Source organism: Haliotis cracherodii, unplaced genomic scaffold, assembly GCF_022045235.1.
Source record: "Haliotis cracherodii isolate W230 unplaced genomic scaffold, xgHalCrac1.p SCAF_10, whole genome shotgun sequence".
NCBI lineage: Eukaryota > Metazoa > Mollusca > Gastropoda > Lepetellida > Haliotidae > Haliotis > Haliotis cracherodii.
The window spans coordinates 17297017-17314363 of record NW_027266265.1 but is presented as its reverse complement, the minus strand read 5'-3'; the positions used below and the strand labels follow the sequence as shown (position 1 = coordinate 17314363).

The 17347-nt window shown below is 42.7% G+C and overlaps 1 protein-coding gene across 2 annotated transcripts in view; it reads right to left on the bottom strand.

Moving 5' to 3' along the window:
* Window positions 1–17347, bottom strand: part of LOC139454147 (neural-cadherin-like) — a 54802-nt gene that overhangs the window by 26141 nt on the left and 11314 nt on the right. For both annotated transcript variants that reach the window (XM_071235675.1, XM_071235674.1), the window contains exons 2-9: window positions 9659–9844; window positions 8341–8605; window positions 4993–5224; window positions 3816–3924; window positions 2480–2621; window positions 1624–1874; window positions 943–1220; window positions 266–715 (exon numbers count right to left, since the gene is read on the bottom strand). In XM_071235675.1, coding sequence (XP_071091776.1) covers window positions 266–715; window positions 943–1220; window positions 1624–1874; window positions 2480–2621; window positions 3816–3924; window positions 4993–5224; window positions 8341–8605; window positions 9659–9844 — 1913 coding nt within the window. The remainder of the gene's footprint in view (window positions 1–265; window positions 716–942; window positions 1221–1623; window positions 1875–2479; window positions 2622–3815; window positions 3925–4992; window positions 5225–8340; window positions 8606–9658; window positions 9845–17347) is intronic.

The following is a 17347-nucleotide window of genomic DNA, read 5'->3' as shown; positions in this document are numbered from 1 at the left end:
CTAGCCAACTTACTATCATCTTCCCAAGCAGTTAATTTTCCCCAAAAATCCTACTGTACATTATTCCTGAAAGAAGTCACCTTCTTGCAGGCAATGAACGAATTAAGTTATATATCAATTTTTGTCACTGACAAAATACTAAGAATACATGTAATTTTGTGCTAAAAATAGACTATGCCAAAAGCCATGCCCTTCGTACAGGCTGGGTCATGTCTGGATGCCAGATGTAAACAGTTATTCCTTGTGCCGCTTAAGATATACATACTGTTCCCAATGTCTTGTTCAGGAAGATGATGCCAGCCTCGTTGTCGATTCTGAAAATACCACCATCGCTGTCCACCATGCTGTATTCAATCTCTGCATTCTCGCCAAGGTCCTCATCGTTAGCTCTCACAGTCAGGATAGATCGACCAACATCCATGGTCTGACTGATGGTGGCAGTGTAACTTTGGAGATCGAACACCGGTTTATTGTCATTGATGTCTCCAATGCTGATAGTGAAGGTGCAGTAGCCATCCAGTGGTGGGGTACCTTGGTCAACGCCTCTGATGGTCACAGTATAGGAGGAAACAACTTCACGATCAAACTCTACAGCACTGCTGACGTCTCCCGTGTCTTCATCTATTCTGAAGTTAACTTGGACGTTCGTGGGAGCTCTGAGAATGGAGTACGTGACTCGGCCATTTTCTCCCCTGTCGTTGTCTTCTGCTTGAACCTTGATGTGAATAAGAAAAGTTAAACCATGTATCACTTCTTCATATGGTCAGTGTCCAAAGTGGGTCATAGGGCACTGGAGGCTTTCTGCCATAGTATTTGACCTGGTCATCCCGAACGTTAGGATTATGACAAAGATCCTTCGTTTCCAACACAATAGCATTTTTATGCAATGGGTGGAACAATGAGATTACAATAAGTTATTGAAATGAAATCATTTCTGCTTACCCTTGTTACATGTGTATTTTGTGGCTTCGCTTCAAGAATGGTGGCATTATTGTAGGTGGAGCATTGCGGAAATGACGGCTTGTGTGTGTTGATGTCCACGATCTCCACATTCAGGTAGGCTTCGCTGGACAGGATTGGGGAGCCACCACAGCAGCTGCCGTCGTCGTAGGCGGTGATGTTCAACACGTACTCATCCACGTCAGCTGGCACAGTTTGTGACAATGTGATGAGACCAGACGCTGGCAGGATCCTGAAGATCTTGAAGTCTGTCAGTCGCGCTGGAAGGTGAATGAGTGAGTGAGCGAACAAGAACGTAAGGAGTGAGTGAGTGAGTATGGTTTTACGCCCCTTTTAGCAATATTCCAGCAATATCACGGTGGGGGACACCAGAAATGGGCTTCACACCTTGTACCCATGTCGGGAATCGAACCCGGGTCTTCGGCGTGACGAGCGAACGCTTTAACCACTAGGTTACCCGACCACCCCTAAGAACGTAAGGAAATGAGCTAAGCATTTGATCACACCTCTTAACACAGAGTATCATAATCAATGGAACCATTCGTGGGTGTAAATTCTCAAATAGTAGTCAAATGCCATGCTGAACAGAACATGTTACATGATGGTTTCATATATGCTACATATATAATGCTACCTTCGAAGTATGCTTCCAAAATAACCTACGTGAGAAGTAGAACTCGACAGAGTCCTTGTCCAAATCGATGGCTTGGATGACAGTGACAGCATCTCCCACTTTGGCATCTTCACGCACATCTTGCTTCTGGTTTCCAAGACTTATCTCTGGTGGTTCATCGTTAACATTGGTCATGAAGACTTGGACGCTGGTCGTGCCAGTGTTTGGAGGTGACCCCTTATCCGTAGCGGTCACGGTGAAGCTGTAAACGTGGCCTGGCAAACGATCGTAGTCCAAGCGTCTAAGGGCAAACAGGAACATGGTGAGTTCAAAATGGCGGGTATTTATAGTCAAAGATCTCATGTACATTACTTTACTTTTGAAGTTCCAGGCCCTCGATTTGCAAAGCATTCAAAGCACTACTAGTGTCATCTCTATATGTCATAGCACTACTAGTGTCATCTCTATATGTCAAAGCACTTCTAGTGTCATCTCTATATGTCATAGCACTACTAGTGTCATCTCTATATGTCATAGCACTACTAGTGTCATCTCTATATGTCATAGCACTACTAGTGTCATCTCTATATGTCATAGCACTACTAGTGTCATCTCTATATGTCAAAGAATAAGAGTTACTACAGTAGTGATACTATGATTGCCTTGTGACACGGAGCCATGAACAATAACTATTGGCACGGAATAACACACAGATATAACTAGAATATTTGCCTCTTGACAATGTTGTGCCTATTTTTCTTTCATGTTTCTCATTTTTTCCCTGAGGATTTGATCCAGGGGCTACCTCACCTGAACTATTTGGACATATTGAGGTGAATGCCTAATGGCCTTCGGCTCAAATTGCTTGAAGAGATTTCTTATACCACTTGTAAGAAGTCTACTCACTTCTTCACTTTGATGATTCCGACGTACTCCATACCACTAACTCCAGGAGTGGTTCTGTTCTCAGTTACCACATAGAAGTTCTCATGACTGATAGAATATGCCACTTCAGCATTGGTTCCTGAATCATCATCGACAGCCTTCACTGGAAACAGAATCAAATCATTTATCTACAATTCAAAACTAAAGGCCCTTGGTGGGCAGATTGGAAATAAATTGTTTTGTATAAAAATGTTGTTTTTTTAAAAGTAGTTCCTAATTTCTAAACTTCCAAGGTACTTCATTGCATTCAATGTTGTAACATAAAACTTAGCAATGAATTTCTTCCCCCATATTGGGCCTATCATCAGTGAAATGCAAGTTGCCTATGTTAAGCAATAACATTGATCACTGCAATAACGGACAGTTCTATTCCAACTTGGGACTTCTGACATTTGCTTAAGGTTCAGTATTGAATATTGGTCTCTGTACAGGCTTTAAGGTGATGAAATGGGATTTAACGGTGCTTTCAAGATCATTGCACCTATATAGCGACGTGCATGCACTTATGTGCGAATGTGTGTGTACTAGTCTGGACTAATAACGATTTTATAGTTCCAGCCCACAGAGATATCACCCTGCAGTATAACATGAATACTCCACAAAGACACTTTATACTGACTCCGAGCTGAACTGTCCTTGGTTAAGCCCCTTGGTTTAGTGCCGAGCACTAGACAGGGTAAAACAAGTACCATCTTTTAACTGTGCCATACGTGTTCAGTCAAGTCAATCGGTGATTATCCAGTGTATCATATCGCCATTCTATCATGTCTATTATGATATCTATACCATGGACCCATGGACCCATTCACCACTTTCAATCTCTCCTATCACTAATTTGGCACAGAATGTTTTTCACTCTGACTTTCTAAGCTGTACTTGAGTTGGCGTGCAATATGGTGAGTCAAGCACTGGTGTTATCACCACTTGTTTCAATCATGAAATCGAGGGACATAAATCAAAGTTATGGCAACAAATAGGTCAAGGGTATTTATCACAGTAGAATGGAGACACAATACACTGGATAATCAAAGATAAGTTCTGTAGGGTTACAAGTGATATCAAACTTAGTTAACAAATGAGTTATAGAGATAAAAAAACAAATTATCTTAATCATGCTTATGTCTGTCACATATTTAATTCTTCTTCTCTCTCCCTCTGTACATAATGTCACAACTTGCCAATGACATTTTTTATGTTCAGTGGAAGTGAAATTGTTGTTTGATGGACAAAATGCCAGCCATTTCACATATCATCATTGTGTTAGAATATTGCTCATAAGAATACCAAACTAACAAACCTTCCAGTACAGTTTGATCTATAGGTAGGTCCTCGGGAAACCTGGCAGAATACCTAGACAGCTCAAAGATTGGTGAATTGTCGTTGTCATCAAGGACTTCTATGAACAACTGCAAGAGGAATACACACATCTCAATTATTACAAAAACAAATATCAACATTGATCAACAATATTTTTAATGTGAAGTTGACACGATATACAGCTTTTCCATTGGACGAGATGTCGGACACATGACCACAAAATTGACGTTCATAGGTGTATGAAATTTGACGTTCATACGTTTTTCATCAGACTGTATTCTTGAAATGACGTAAACACTGACAGACTACTTACACTTTCCTTTGGGAACCTCTGGGAATTCCCTAGCATGAATACATACAGGAGCATAGTTTCTGATCACTTAGACCTTTAATCTTGAACACAATGTTTTAGCATACATAGAGAAACGTCAGAGAGTTTGTCAACATGATCGATGCCTGCTATGACCCATCTTAGTGAACAAAACAAAGGAATGTACATCTAAACCATCCAAGTATTGACTCGACGGGTTCATTAACAACTGTACTAGCTGTAAATGTGTTACAGCTGTGCATCGTCCCAGCTCCGACAGTTTGGCCCGCACTCTTGGAATGAACTCTACTACTACACTCAATGAACTCTCACAAAGTGAAAGTCAATTCTTAAGTAACATGACAAATATAGCCACGATCAGGGTTTTACTCTGACCTACAAAACTAGGGGTGCAGAGGACACTCAATTACAAATTTCAAGGGTCCTGTAAATTAATGAAATGGTGCCGTTTACCATGTTTACTGTACTACAGATCTAATAATTACTTTAATTACAGGAAGTTTATGTTTTTTGTCAAGAATATGGTACAATGAATATTATTGTGCATAAAAAAATAATTTTCTGCTTCAATCCTATACATTTTTGCGTACTGGACACACATTTCTGCGTCGCGTAAAAACCCTGCATGATGCTCTGCAGCTCACCTTAATTGTCTCGACTATTTTCAACATTATACTACTACAAGCGCTACAGTTAAACAATAAATCAATTTATATAGATAGTATAGCAATGTGGTTCTTATAATATTAAACGTCATAATGAATAGATCCTATTTTCATGAATTATGGTCCTAAACACTGCTAACTAACACTGATTGCTATCCCACCTTAACAGTGCTCTGCAGGCTTGTGACAGACTCTGTTGCAAACACGTTCAACTCGTAGATTGGCGGCCGCTGTTCTCGGGGCACATCAAATTCCAGTACTTGCAAAGTCTTGACAACACCACTGCTATCAATGGAGAACTGGGCAGAGGTGGCGTTTGTGGCGTCACGCAGCTCATATGAGATAGCGTTACCTTGAAAGGCCTTGGCTTCAACCTTAAACTCTCCATTTAACCTGCCAACACAAATATAACCTAGAATGGGTTATCAAGTTCAAATTTCAAAATAAATGTGACAATTTCCAACGGCAGTTTCAATGATAGTTTAGCAAAGTATAACAAATATATATGCCCCATTATCAGTTGGTACAATGTAGTAAATCCCCTTCTACAAAGACAGTTCTTCAATGCTCACATTAGATCAAACATCCCATTTTAGATATTACTTCCAAGTTTAAGAATGAACTCTTTCCTAACTACACAGTGAAAGTATAAAAACACTCTACACTGTCAGCAACAGATATGCTACCATGTGTTCTTTTACAGGTAGAAAAGCAGAGTGTCAGATGTCATTGTTGCTACTTCAACCACTAATTCAAACCCTTTGTGGTTAGTATAGAGAGGGCTGTAGGGTTAGTACAGCCAAACCAATCCGGAAATCATGGCACATGACTAGTCAGATCTCAATGCGAGTTCATCTACCTCGATGGTCTCATTGCAAGTGATATCAAGCAGTCATTTTGGCCTCCTTCCCTCATTCTGGGCATCAGCTGTAACCATGAACCGGCAGCAGGTACCAAGGACTACCCTGCCCTGGACACACAGGCAGCAGGTACCAAGGACTACCCTGCCCTGGACACACAGGCAGCAGGTACCAAGGACTATACTGCCCTGGACACACAGGCAGCAGGTACCAAGGACTACCCTGCCCTGGACACACAGGCAGCAGGTACCAAGAACTAACCTGCCCTGGACACACAGGCAGCAGGTACCAAGGACTACCCTGCCCTGGACACACAGGCAGCAGGTACCAAGGACTAACCTGCCCTGGACACACAGGCAGGAGGTACCAAGGACTACCCTGCCCTGGACACACAGGCAGCAGGTACCAAGGACTATACTGCCCTGGACACACAGGCAGCAGGTACCAAGGACTAACCTGCCCTGGACACACAGGCAGCAGGTACCAAGGACTGACCTGCCCTGGACACACAGGCAGCAGGTACCAAGGACTACCCTGCCCTGGACACACAGGCAGCAGGTACCAAGGACTACCCTGCCCTGGACACACAGGCAGCAGGTACCAAGGACTACCCTGCCCTGGACACACAGGCAGCAGGTACCAAGGACTATACTGCCCTGGACACACAGGCAGCAGGTACCAAGGACTAACCTGCCCTGGACACACAGGCAGCAGGTACCAAGGACTAACCTGCCCTGGACACACAGGCAGCAGGTACCAAGGACTACCCTGCCCTGGACACACAGGCAGCAGGTACCAAGGACTACCCTGCCCTGGACACACAGGCAGCAGGTACCAAGGACTACCCTGCCCTGGACACACAGGCAGCAGGTACCAAGGACTAACCTGCCCTGGACACACAGGCAGCAGGTACCAAGGACTACCCTGCCCTGGACACACAGGCAGCAGGTACCAAGGACTACCCTGCCCTGGACACACAGGCAGGAGGTACCAAGGACTAACCTGCCCTGGACACACAGGCAGCAAGTACCAAGGACTACCCTGCCCTGGACACACAGGCAGCAGGTACCAAGGACTACCCTGCCCTGGACACACAGGCAGCAGGTACCAAGGACTAACCTGCCCTGGACACACAGGCAGCAGGTACCAAGGACTACCCTGCCCTGGACACACAGGCAGCAGGTACCAAGGACTAACCTGCCCTGGACACACAGGCAGCAGGTACCAAGGACTACCCTGCCCTGGACACACAGGCAGCAGGTACCAAGGACTATACTGCCCTGGACACACAGGCAGCAGGTACCAAGGACTACCCTGCCCTGGACACACAGGCAGCAGGTACCAAGAACTAACCTGCCCTGGACACACAGGCAGCAGGTACCAAGGACTACCCTGCCCTGGACACACAGGCAGCAGGTACCAAGGACTAACCTGCCCTGGACACACAGGCAGCAGGTACCAAGGACTACCCTGCCCTGGACACACAGGCAGCAGGTACCAAGGACTATACTGCCCTGGACACACAGGCAGCAGGTACCAAGGACTACCCTGCCCTGGACACACAGGCAGCAGGTACCAAGGACAAACCTGCCCTGGACACACAGGCAGCAAGTACCAAGGACTACCCTGCCCTGGACACACAGGCAGCAGGTACCAAGGACTACCCTGCCCTGGACACACAGGCAGGAGGTACCAAGGACTAACCTGCCCTGGACACACAGGCAGCAGGTACCAAGGACTACCCTGCCCTGGACACACAGGCAGCAGGTACCAAGGACTAACCTGCCCTGGACACACAGGCAGCAGGTACCAAGGACTACCCTGCCCTGGACACACAGGCAGCAGGTACCAAGGACTATACTGCCCTGGACACACAGGCAGCAGGTACCAAGGACTATACTGCCCTGGACACACAGGCAGCAGGTACCAAGGACTACCCTGCCCTGGACACACAGGCAGGAGGTACCAAGGACTATACTGCCCTGGACACACAGGCAGCAGGTACCAAGGACTACCCTGCCCTGGACACACAGGCAGCAGGTACCAAGGACTAACCTGCCCTGGACACACAGGCAGCAGGTACCAAGGACTACCCTGCCCTGGACACACAGGCAGCAGGTACCAAGGACTATACTGCCCTGGACACACAGGCAGCAGGTACCAAGGACTACCCTGCCCTGGACACACAGGCAGCAGGTACCAAGGACTATACTGCCCTGGACACACAGGCAGCAGGTACCAAGGACTACCCTGCCCTGGACACACAGGCAGCAGGTACCAAGGACTAACCTGCCCTGGACACACAGGCAGCAGGTACCAAGGACTACCCTGCCCTGGACACACAGGCAGCAGGTACCAAGGACTAACCTGCCCTGGACACACAGGCAGCAGGTACCAAGGACTAACCTGCCCTGGACACACAGGCAGCAGGTACCAAGGACTACCCTGCCCTGGACACACAGGCAGGAGGTACCAAGGACTATACTGCCCTGGACACACAGGCAGCAGGTACCATGGACTACCCTGCCCTGGACACACAGGCAGGAGGTACCAAGGACTAACCTGCCCTGGACACACAGGCAGCAGGTACCAAGGACTATAGGCAGACTTTTCATGATGAAATATGTTCTGAAGCTGAGGTAAACTCACGTTTGATCTATTCCATTGTTTTCTCGGACAGTTCCTCTGAATGGGTTTTCGTAGAACTGTGGCGGTCTGAGTCCAACCTTCACAAAAACATTAGCCATGGTAGATTGTGGGGGTGTGGCATTGTCGTCACTTGCGAACACAACCAAGTTGAATTCTCGGCCATCTTCAAATCGTCCTTGACCTTTGGTATAGATGTTTCCGACCTTGATGAATGTACCATCCAAGGGGACAGTCTCAGTGCTGATGTAGAACCGGCCATTTCCACCTGTGGCAAAGTGTCAGTAAGCGTTAGTTAGTTCACTACCTTCATAGACCACTTCATGCTACCACCTCGTGAGTAACCATGGATTACTAAGTCACATATAAGGCCACAATAACTTAATTCTTACATTTTCATACAAATTTATCAAATATGTGAGGTGGGAGGCATTTTATTCTATTTTTCAAACACATTGATTGAAGCACCTGTAAATGGATTGAATGCACATCAGTGTTTAGTGGGCCTCCCTGTATGGTGTATTTCTGACAGAAATCAAAAGTTTAGGACACACTGCCATTTCTTTTGTCTGTAGTAACTTGGGGACATCGTAATGATATGAGCGGGTTGTTATGTACTAAGGATGGAGGCAATGAAAATTAATTATGCGCAAAAACATTAACACAAGAAACTTTTGTATAGTTTTCTAAAATGTTGTAGGGCTATTTCTTGCCCCAGGTGAACGTATTGCTTGATGATTTATATTGACTATATATTATATTGTATTGTAGGTGTAACAATTCACTGACAAATGGAAATATTATTTTCAGAAGGGTGTAGGTTGAGCATGGACACCCCTACATCTATCCCTGACTATGAGTTAACAAGCTATCACACCCACCACAAAACAACCCTAGCAGACAAATGTGAAAGGGAGACAACTCATTTCCATACATAACCAGTTTCTACGTATACACATATTTCAGACTGTGGTCGTTGAAGTAAGTACTAGAACATTATGAGCTGTAGCTCTGTCTTGTTTGTTTGTAAATCCATTCTCTAAGTTGGTTGGTTGGTTGGTCGGTTTGTTGTTTAACACTGCACTCAGCAATATACCAGCAATATGACGGCGGTCTGTAAATAATCAAGTCTGGACCAGACAATCCAGTGATTAACATCATGAGCATCGATCCAAGCAATTGGGATTTATGACATGCATCAACCAAGTGAGCGAGTCTGACCACCTGATCCCGTTAGTCGCCTCTTACGACAAGCATAGTCGCCTTTTAAAGCAAGCATCTTCACGGGACTAAGCATTTCTCAATGCCAACGAGAACCTACCAGAGTCAATCCTGTAGGAGATGTTGGAGTTTGTGTCCGGGTCTTCAGCAACAACCCGAAACACCTCTTCATTGGGGGGAGTGTTGGGCCCCACAGTTGTCAGGAATGGATAGGGTTTATTCTTGAACTCTGGGTTGGCATCGTTCACATCTGTTACTGTCAGTGTTAATGTGATCTGTGTCACATCTGGAAGATAAAAAAAAGATGACATTAGAATCATCCTGTCAAAAGAATATTTACCCACACTGACAGTCACGTTAAACTGAAAATTCTTTCAAGAAAGTCAATAACAAATGTTAATTGTAATTTTGTATATCAAAAATAAAATATCAAATATTTTACCACAGAAATAGACTGATTATGCTGATGGCAAATATCCTTAAAAAAGAATAAGAAGTATTCAGGGATTTATCTGCTACATGTATTCCAAACTTGGCAGGTAAATTGGAATTTAAAAAAAATATTTTCTTAGTTTCAGAGGTAGTTAAAATTGTATTGTAACATTACATTGGATGCAACAGGGTTGAATTAAGAATCAAATCCCCTTCCTCTTTATTGGTTCTGCTTGTCAGTGAAATACAGGTGTCCCCAACCAAACTGTCACATTGGCATAAATTGAGACACTTGCTGAAGTTGCCTGAAATAACCTGACTGGTATGCTTGCAAAAACACTGTGAACTACTGTGTCTAATGGGAAGTTAATAATACAGCTGGTAACAATGGCAGACTTGCCATGTTTCTGGAGTACTAAAATCACTGACTCAGGACAAGCTCAGTATGTGTTAAATCCTCAAACAAAATATGCATAATCCATCTATTGACATGACATATTTTTATGACAACTTGATGGCAAACTCTTTGTATGATAATCATCTGATGTATTCAATGACAAAGATGTACAATGGACACTTAATACAGTCCATGGATATACACATGGGAAGATTAGTCTGCAGCAAGGAGAAACCCGAAAATAATTCAGATTCAACTAAAGGCCTGATAAGACTGACTCTTGCTCTGCCTTAGTGGAAACTGGTCAAGGCATGCACCGCAATGATAACAGTATCTTTGAACCACAAATGGCCAACAAAAGAGAGTATTACCAAAGGCCATTAATAGATTAACTTGTACTAGGCATTGGATCTCCACATGGTGCTTCCATTGTGTGAGAATGTCACGAGTATGATAATTGGGTTGGGTGCCTTAAACTAAAACAAAAGTATGGATTTTCACAACACTTCCACAATAGCAGCAAGTTGGGCAGAAAATTAAGTCCAAATCCCTGATTGTAATGGCTGCTTTGCATAGTGAGCTCATCAGTCATAGGCTAATATTTGGTCAGCAGGGGTCAAGGGTTTGCCATCTGCATCTTTATGTCAGTGTCAAGGCCAGCTCGTCACTTCACCCCATGGGCTGGCAGTGACATAAACCTCAGCTGGTTGACAATCCCATAAACTTGAAGAGGAAAATGAGTGGGATCTATAGTCGATAGGATGGTCCACTGCAGAAGTTTGTCAAGTACCCAGCAATGTAACCATGGTTACTGAGGCTACCATATGACCATACCACTGTGCTTTTAAGAGGGGAGGAGATGTAATAGATCCATTATTCCATGCACTTGAACATTAAATAGTTTATGCATAGTTTAAATTGCGTTACCATGACAACCCATGGCCATGTTGTCCCAAAGATTGCCATCGAAGGACCAAAAGATTCTGATGCACATGAAAAAGTGAGGTTTTAGCTGTTATTGTATTTTGTAATCGATAGCCACTTCTGCAGCAAACAATTAATTCATCAAAATGTTGATGGAATAGAACTGCTACAAAACAGAACTGTTGAAGCAAAAATTAAACTGCAACACTTGACTGCATTTGTTTCCACATCTATAATTTCAAACAATAAATACCCCTCCATAATCAACCATTGACAATTTTATGTATAAAAAAGAATATCATCACATATATAATATTGATTATTTTGTTTGTGTCTACAGGAATGTTTATTATGTATGTCTGTACATATGTTTATATGGATCATAATGTCTTGTCTTTTAAAATTGCATCTGTCCCGTAATGGAACGATTCTGCAATAAATATTATCTTATCTTATCTTATCTTATCTTGACAAGGGTGAGATACAGGAACTACACCACATCCATTAACTATCTCTGTGGTATTGTGCTGTCAACACTGTTGTACATAGTTTCCTCAATCTGTACTAGGTAAAGCACTGTTGTTTTTCTGGATTCACAGCATTGTTTAACAAATGCTGCATTCAAACAAAGTAATGTGGGGGATGTTAGTTGTTATCCTGGTAATGTGCAACAATGTTGTGTGATACTAATGTTCAATTATGAACAATGTAGTCAGTCCATCATATCACACACAGCCTAATACTGTGTGTGTGTGTGTGTGTGTGTGTGTGTGTGTGTGGTAGAGAACTGACACCTGACTGACCCAATCGTGTTGACACTGCCTGACAGCAGTAGAGACCTTTCCCACGCTGATATTGTTCACAAAACATTATTATTTTGTATAAGCTATAAATTGTCAGGACTCTTACAGTGACAATGAGTCAGGTTTTACATAAATCACCATTACATGGGAAAATTTCTTCTTTTGAACTTTCGACTACTACTTAGAAAACATTGTTGATATGTAATTTTTCATAAGGAAGTAACATCACTTAACAACTTCAAAAAAGGCACTTTAATATATGCAGTGCTAAAATTACCATGGTCTCCAAACCATTGACTCACGAAAAACAAATTATCATCCATTTCTGAGATCTCCTGGCCCAAGTGTTCACACGTTTTCATTCTCAAACCTGGTCAATCATTTTCACATCAGTCAGAAGATGGATCACAAACTAAATCTATTGCATTCATAAGCTAAGGACAATAATTCAATATCACACTATCATTTTGATGAAACAAACATTACTTATAAAAAGTTTACCATAGCTGAATTCAGTAATACAGCTTGTTCCTTGTCCAACTTATATGAAATGGGACTATTTGATATTTGCACACTCTATTGCAAATGCCTAAAACATTTCAAGATTACACACAATGGACTGGCTTTCTTCATTGTTTTCTTTCAGCCTGCACGCGAACACTCTCACAAAAAATTAAGCAATTCAATTCAACATGTTCATACAAAACCCTTGAACAATTATGAAGGACTGGAATGTTCCCAAAAAAATGAATGAGCAAGTGGCTAAGGTTCCAGCGAGCTTGCTGCTCACAGAGAACAATGCAGCCTGTATTTGAGCTCCCCACATCCCACTGTGAACCATACTGCAGGTTGCAAGGCCACAGTGACCCAGGGTCAGAAGCGCATCGCTTGTCACAGGTTTTCGTATTCCTACAGGCAGGGCCACCACAGATCGATCACCACTGCGATCACCCAACAGCATATTGGACAAGCTGATAATGCAGTGCAAGCTGTTGACCAGAATCACATGTAAGAAGATGGAAGGTTGACAGGCAGTGAGTGATGTGGCCTTGATGAAATCACTCCCTGAGGATGTCCTGTCTTAGCTTGTCACAGAAGGACCACACCATCTCCACATTGCAATGCATTCAGAGGCCTGGCACGTCACAGATGACAGGCCCTGAGCAGTGGTGATTTCTCCTTAGTTCAATTATCAAATGCCCACAGCCAAGCTGAAGTGATCATTATCACTGAGCATGGTGCTAACTCAATTTGGTCTACATTTACATCTTAAATCACGGCACATTGACCAAATAATCAGGGTCAATGCATTGCTGATAGACCAGCAATCTTTGGAGGAGTTCACTTTGAGTGTGACTGCTATAAGAAACAGATTGAACATGAACAATTCAGGCCATGTTAGGAGGCGGATCCAGGATTGTTTATGGGCGAGGGTCACCTAGTGAATTTGTAACTTCAGAACCAAATAAACCTCTCCCTGGATAGAGAATAAAAGTAAATTATTTCACCAAGACTAGACAGTGGCCTCATAAGAGCAAGCAGTTGTCTCATTGAACATGTTGAACAACTAAACCAGCTGGGTGTAAGATTAAATCAAGGTAGGGTTGGAAATTGAAAGAAACAATTTATACCTTATTATCCTGAAACATGGGAATAAACAGTACAAAAAGCATTGGTGTCTATTTAAAAGCGATTTACCCTTATTTCTTATTCAAGAGTAAAAATCACCAAATTTATGCCTCAAAACTGATTACTGATTTAATTTGAAAAAATACGCCCCAGTGTTTTTCGCTTATCAGATGAAGCATAGTAAATCATTTTCTTCATAGCAGAACAACTGGAGCCAGTAGTTCCTACGCACAATGGAATACTGGCTTTGATTGGGGTGGTATCTGGTGCTCATATAACATTGTCTGCCTTATCAAAGTCCCGCTTCTGAAACACTTCTGTTGTCAATTTCCCAAATAAAAATATGTTTTACTTCAATAGAAATTATTTACAAAACTTCATAAGCATAAACATAATCTCTGTGTTAGTCTTCGTGAAATTAGCTGGTCATAATGCAAAGATATACAACATTTATCAGACATAGCACTTTTCAACTGTTAAAGGATATGATCTAAAAAACACACATGTTTGGACATGAAAAACAACACAACCATCAATATTTGATTGATTTCACATCTGTAAAGTGCTGGCATCATAAACTCACGATTTATTCCCTCAGACTACAGTTCGGTTAGCATTTGCTGTTGGGACGTTTCAAGTGATAGGTATGTCAATCTGACCATCATCATTAACAAGCATGATATCCAGAAACAGTTTCATTCAATTCCAATGCTACTCTAACCACATATCTGCCTGACTAGCTGTTATGTGGGCAAGTAATGATTTAGTCTGGACCAGTGTCACACACACAGGAGCTTCAGGAAGATGGAGGCAGGAGGAGCCATCGGGCCGATTTCCCATTCTCTTCAGCTCACACTGGAGCAATTACAGACTTATGTAACATCGAAGCTGCTGGATCGATACCATCACCTCCACTGATGTTTTCCAGGTCGATACTGCCACCTCAACTGATGCTGGTCTGCTGAGTGTGCGATTACACTAGTACTGGGTAACACTCCAGGATTAACACCTATCATCAACTGAAGCGGACATGTGGAGCGTTGTAGTACTTCAATCTGATTCCCATCTTCCATCCTGCTAATTCTAGCACAGCTTGGAGATAACTTACAATGAACACCCTCTAGTCACTGAAGAATGGTGTATAGGGGCTGAGCACAGAGCACATATTTAACAGTATTTAGAAGACGGATATTTAGCCGACATTAACATTGATGCACTGCCTGCATAAACAATGATCAAGCTACTTCTGCATTCTACAAACATGACAAACAAAGTGTGTGACGTGCCAAACAATGTGTGAGATCCGATCGCAGAATGAACTCCACTGAAGCATGTTTGTATTTTTGTTTCATCCTGCTGTGTCAAATGGATTCACAACAGGTTTGGAAATATGTAAGGATATAATATGCAAAAGCTGTATTTCATCAATTTTCTGACCAGAACCGAGAATTTGCGGGCAAAGTGTTCAGAAACATACAGTTTCAAATATTCAACAAACACCTCGATTTTTTCACTTCTCCCCTCCAACTGAATACTAAATACCAATATAACACTTTTCATAATGTTTACATAGATATTAATCTGAAAAATTCCCTGACAATATCAACCATTTTCAAAAATGAAAATTTTACAGTTTCAAGCTTGTTCATAATCTTGAGAAAAACTATTCTCCAAGAAACTTTTCCAAGTCGCACCAAGACGGTGATGCAAATTCCTGTTGGTTTGCTATACATAAAAAGTGCATTGAGGGAACAAGTTGACCCCATCAAGCAAGCTGCCATGTTTCAGGTTCTCGGTGATAAGGCCAGCATCTTTGTTTGGTCGATCTGGCTTCTTCCGCAGACTGACAGAGCGTAATCTGCATAATGTCAAGTCCACAGCAGCGGCGTCCTGTCACCAAGCAGCTAACAAAGGCAATCAACGAGAAACAGTTGGCTTGCATCGGTCTGATGGAACTCTACTTGCTGCATATCCAACAGCAGAGAACCAGCACCACAGATGCTCTGCCACAGTGGAGAGAGTAGGGATTTGTTACACAAGGGGTGTGTGATACACCGTATATTCCTACAACACTGCCACAACAGAGAAAAGTGGGGATTTTTGATACAAGGGGTGTGATACACTGTATATTCCTACAACACTGTCACAACAGAGAAAAGTGGGGATTTTTGATACAAGGGGTGTGATACACTGTATATTCCTACAACACTGTCACAACAGAGAAAAGTGGGGATTTGTGATACAAGGGGTGTGATGCACTGTATATTCCTATATCACTGCCACAACAGGGAATAGTGGGGATTGTGATACAAGGGGTGTGACACACTGTATATTCCTATATCACTGCCACAACAGGGAATAGTGGGGATTGTGATACAAGGGGTGTGATGCACTGTATATCCCTATATCACTGCCACAACAGGGAATAGTCAGGATTGTGATACAAGGGGTGGGACACACTGTATATCCCTATATCACTGCCACAACAGGGAATAGTGGGGATTGTCATACAAGGGGTGTGACACACTGTATATCCCTATATCACTGCCACAACAGGGAATAGTCAGGATTATGATACAAGGGGTGTGATCCCCAAACAGCATCACAGAAACACTGGCACAAGAGGGAATAAAAGATCCCTGTGTGAAATGACAATGTCTCATGTATTTAAGAAAATCATGAAGATTAGATTGATAAATACGATTGCTAATATGGTATATCATAAATCATAAAAAAGTGGACAATTGACAACATTTTTTCAATGTCTTGAATAGAAGTTTGCCAATTACCCTGCCCCCCTTAACTATTCTGTATATTCTTGGACATATAAGGTACAAGTACATAAACATGAACTTTCAATGTATTGTTCCAATAATGATACATCTTGAACTACCAGTAGCTGGTGCTAGCACCCATACCAAGTGTATCCCTAACACAATACCGTATCCCCAGATCAACACATCAAAGCACTGCTGTCATCATGTATGTTGGAGCACAGCTTTCCTCTAGACCCTAGCAGGCCCTCAGTGTAGGTATCCTATTTCATAACACAAGTTTACAACCTACAAGATGTCTGGCAGATGGGAAGGCTGGCTAATGAGAGCTCCATGCTGTCTTCCTTTCCTCCCTCGTTCCAGTCCCTAGGCTTAATTTACTAGTGAACATGGTGAAAATCAGCTTCTCTTAGCGTTTAATGAGAAGAAAACTAACCTGATTAATAATAACTTTCTCCTAGGCTTCTGGATGGACTTGGGTTGCCTTTGTCCTTACTGTCTTTCTTCTGGCACCACTTAGGTGATATATCAGACTGGGCGTATCAGGTGACAATAACTCACCTTGGCGTATGTTCTATAGGTGAGGCCAAAGAACGATTCCAAAGAACTTTTCAACAACTGTTTTTGTTCAGCTTTAGATAAGTTCAGGAGTTCAGGCAACCATTGAAAAATGGTCTATTCAATGACATACGCTGCAGTGGCAAATAAAGCTTAGAGGTATTGAGTGTGTTCAAAGATCGATGCGTGGAAAAGTAAGGGTTAGCCAGACACAAATTTTAATATCTTTTACTTGCACTTGGTGCAAGTAGACATGAATATTAGGTTGCATT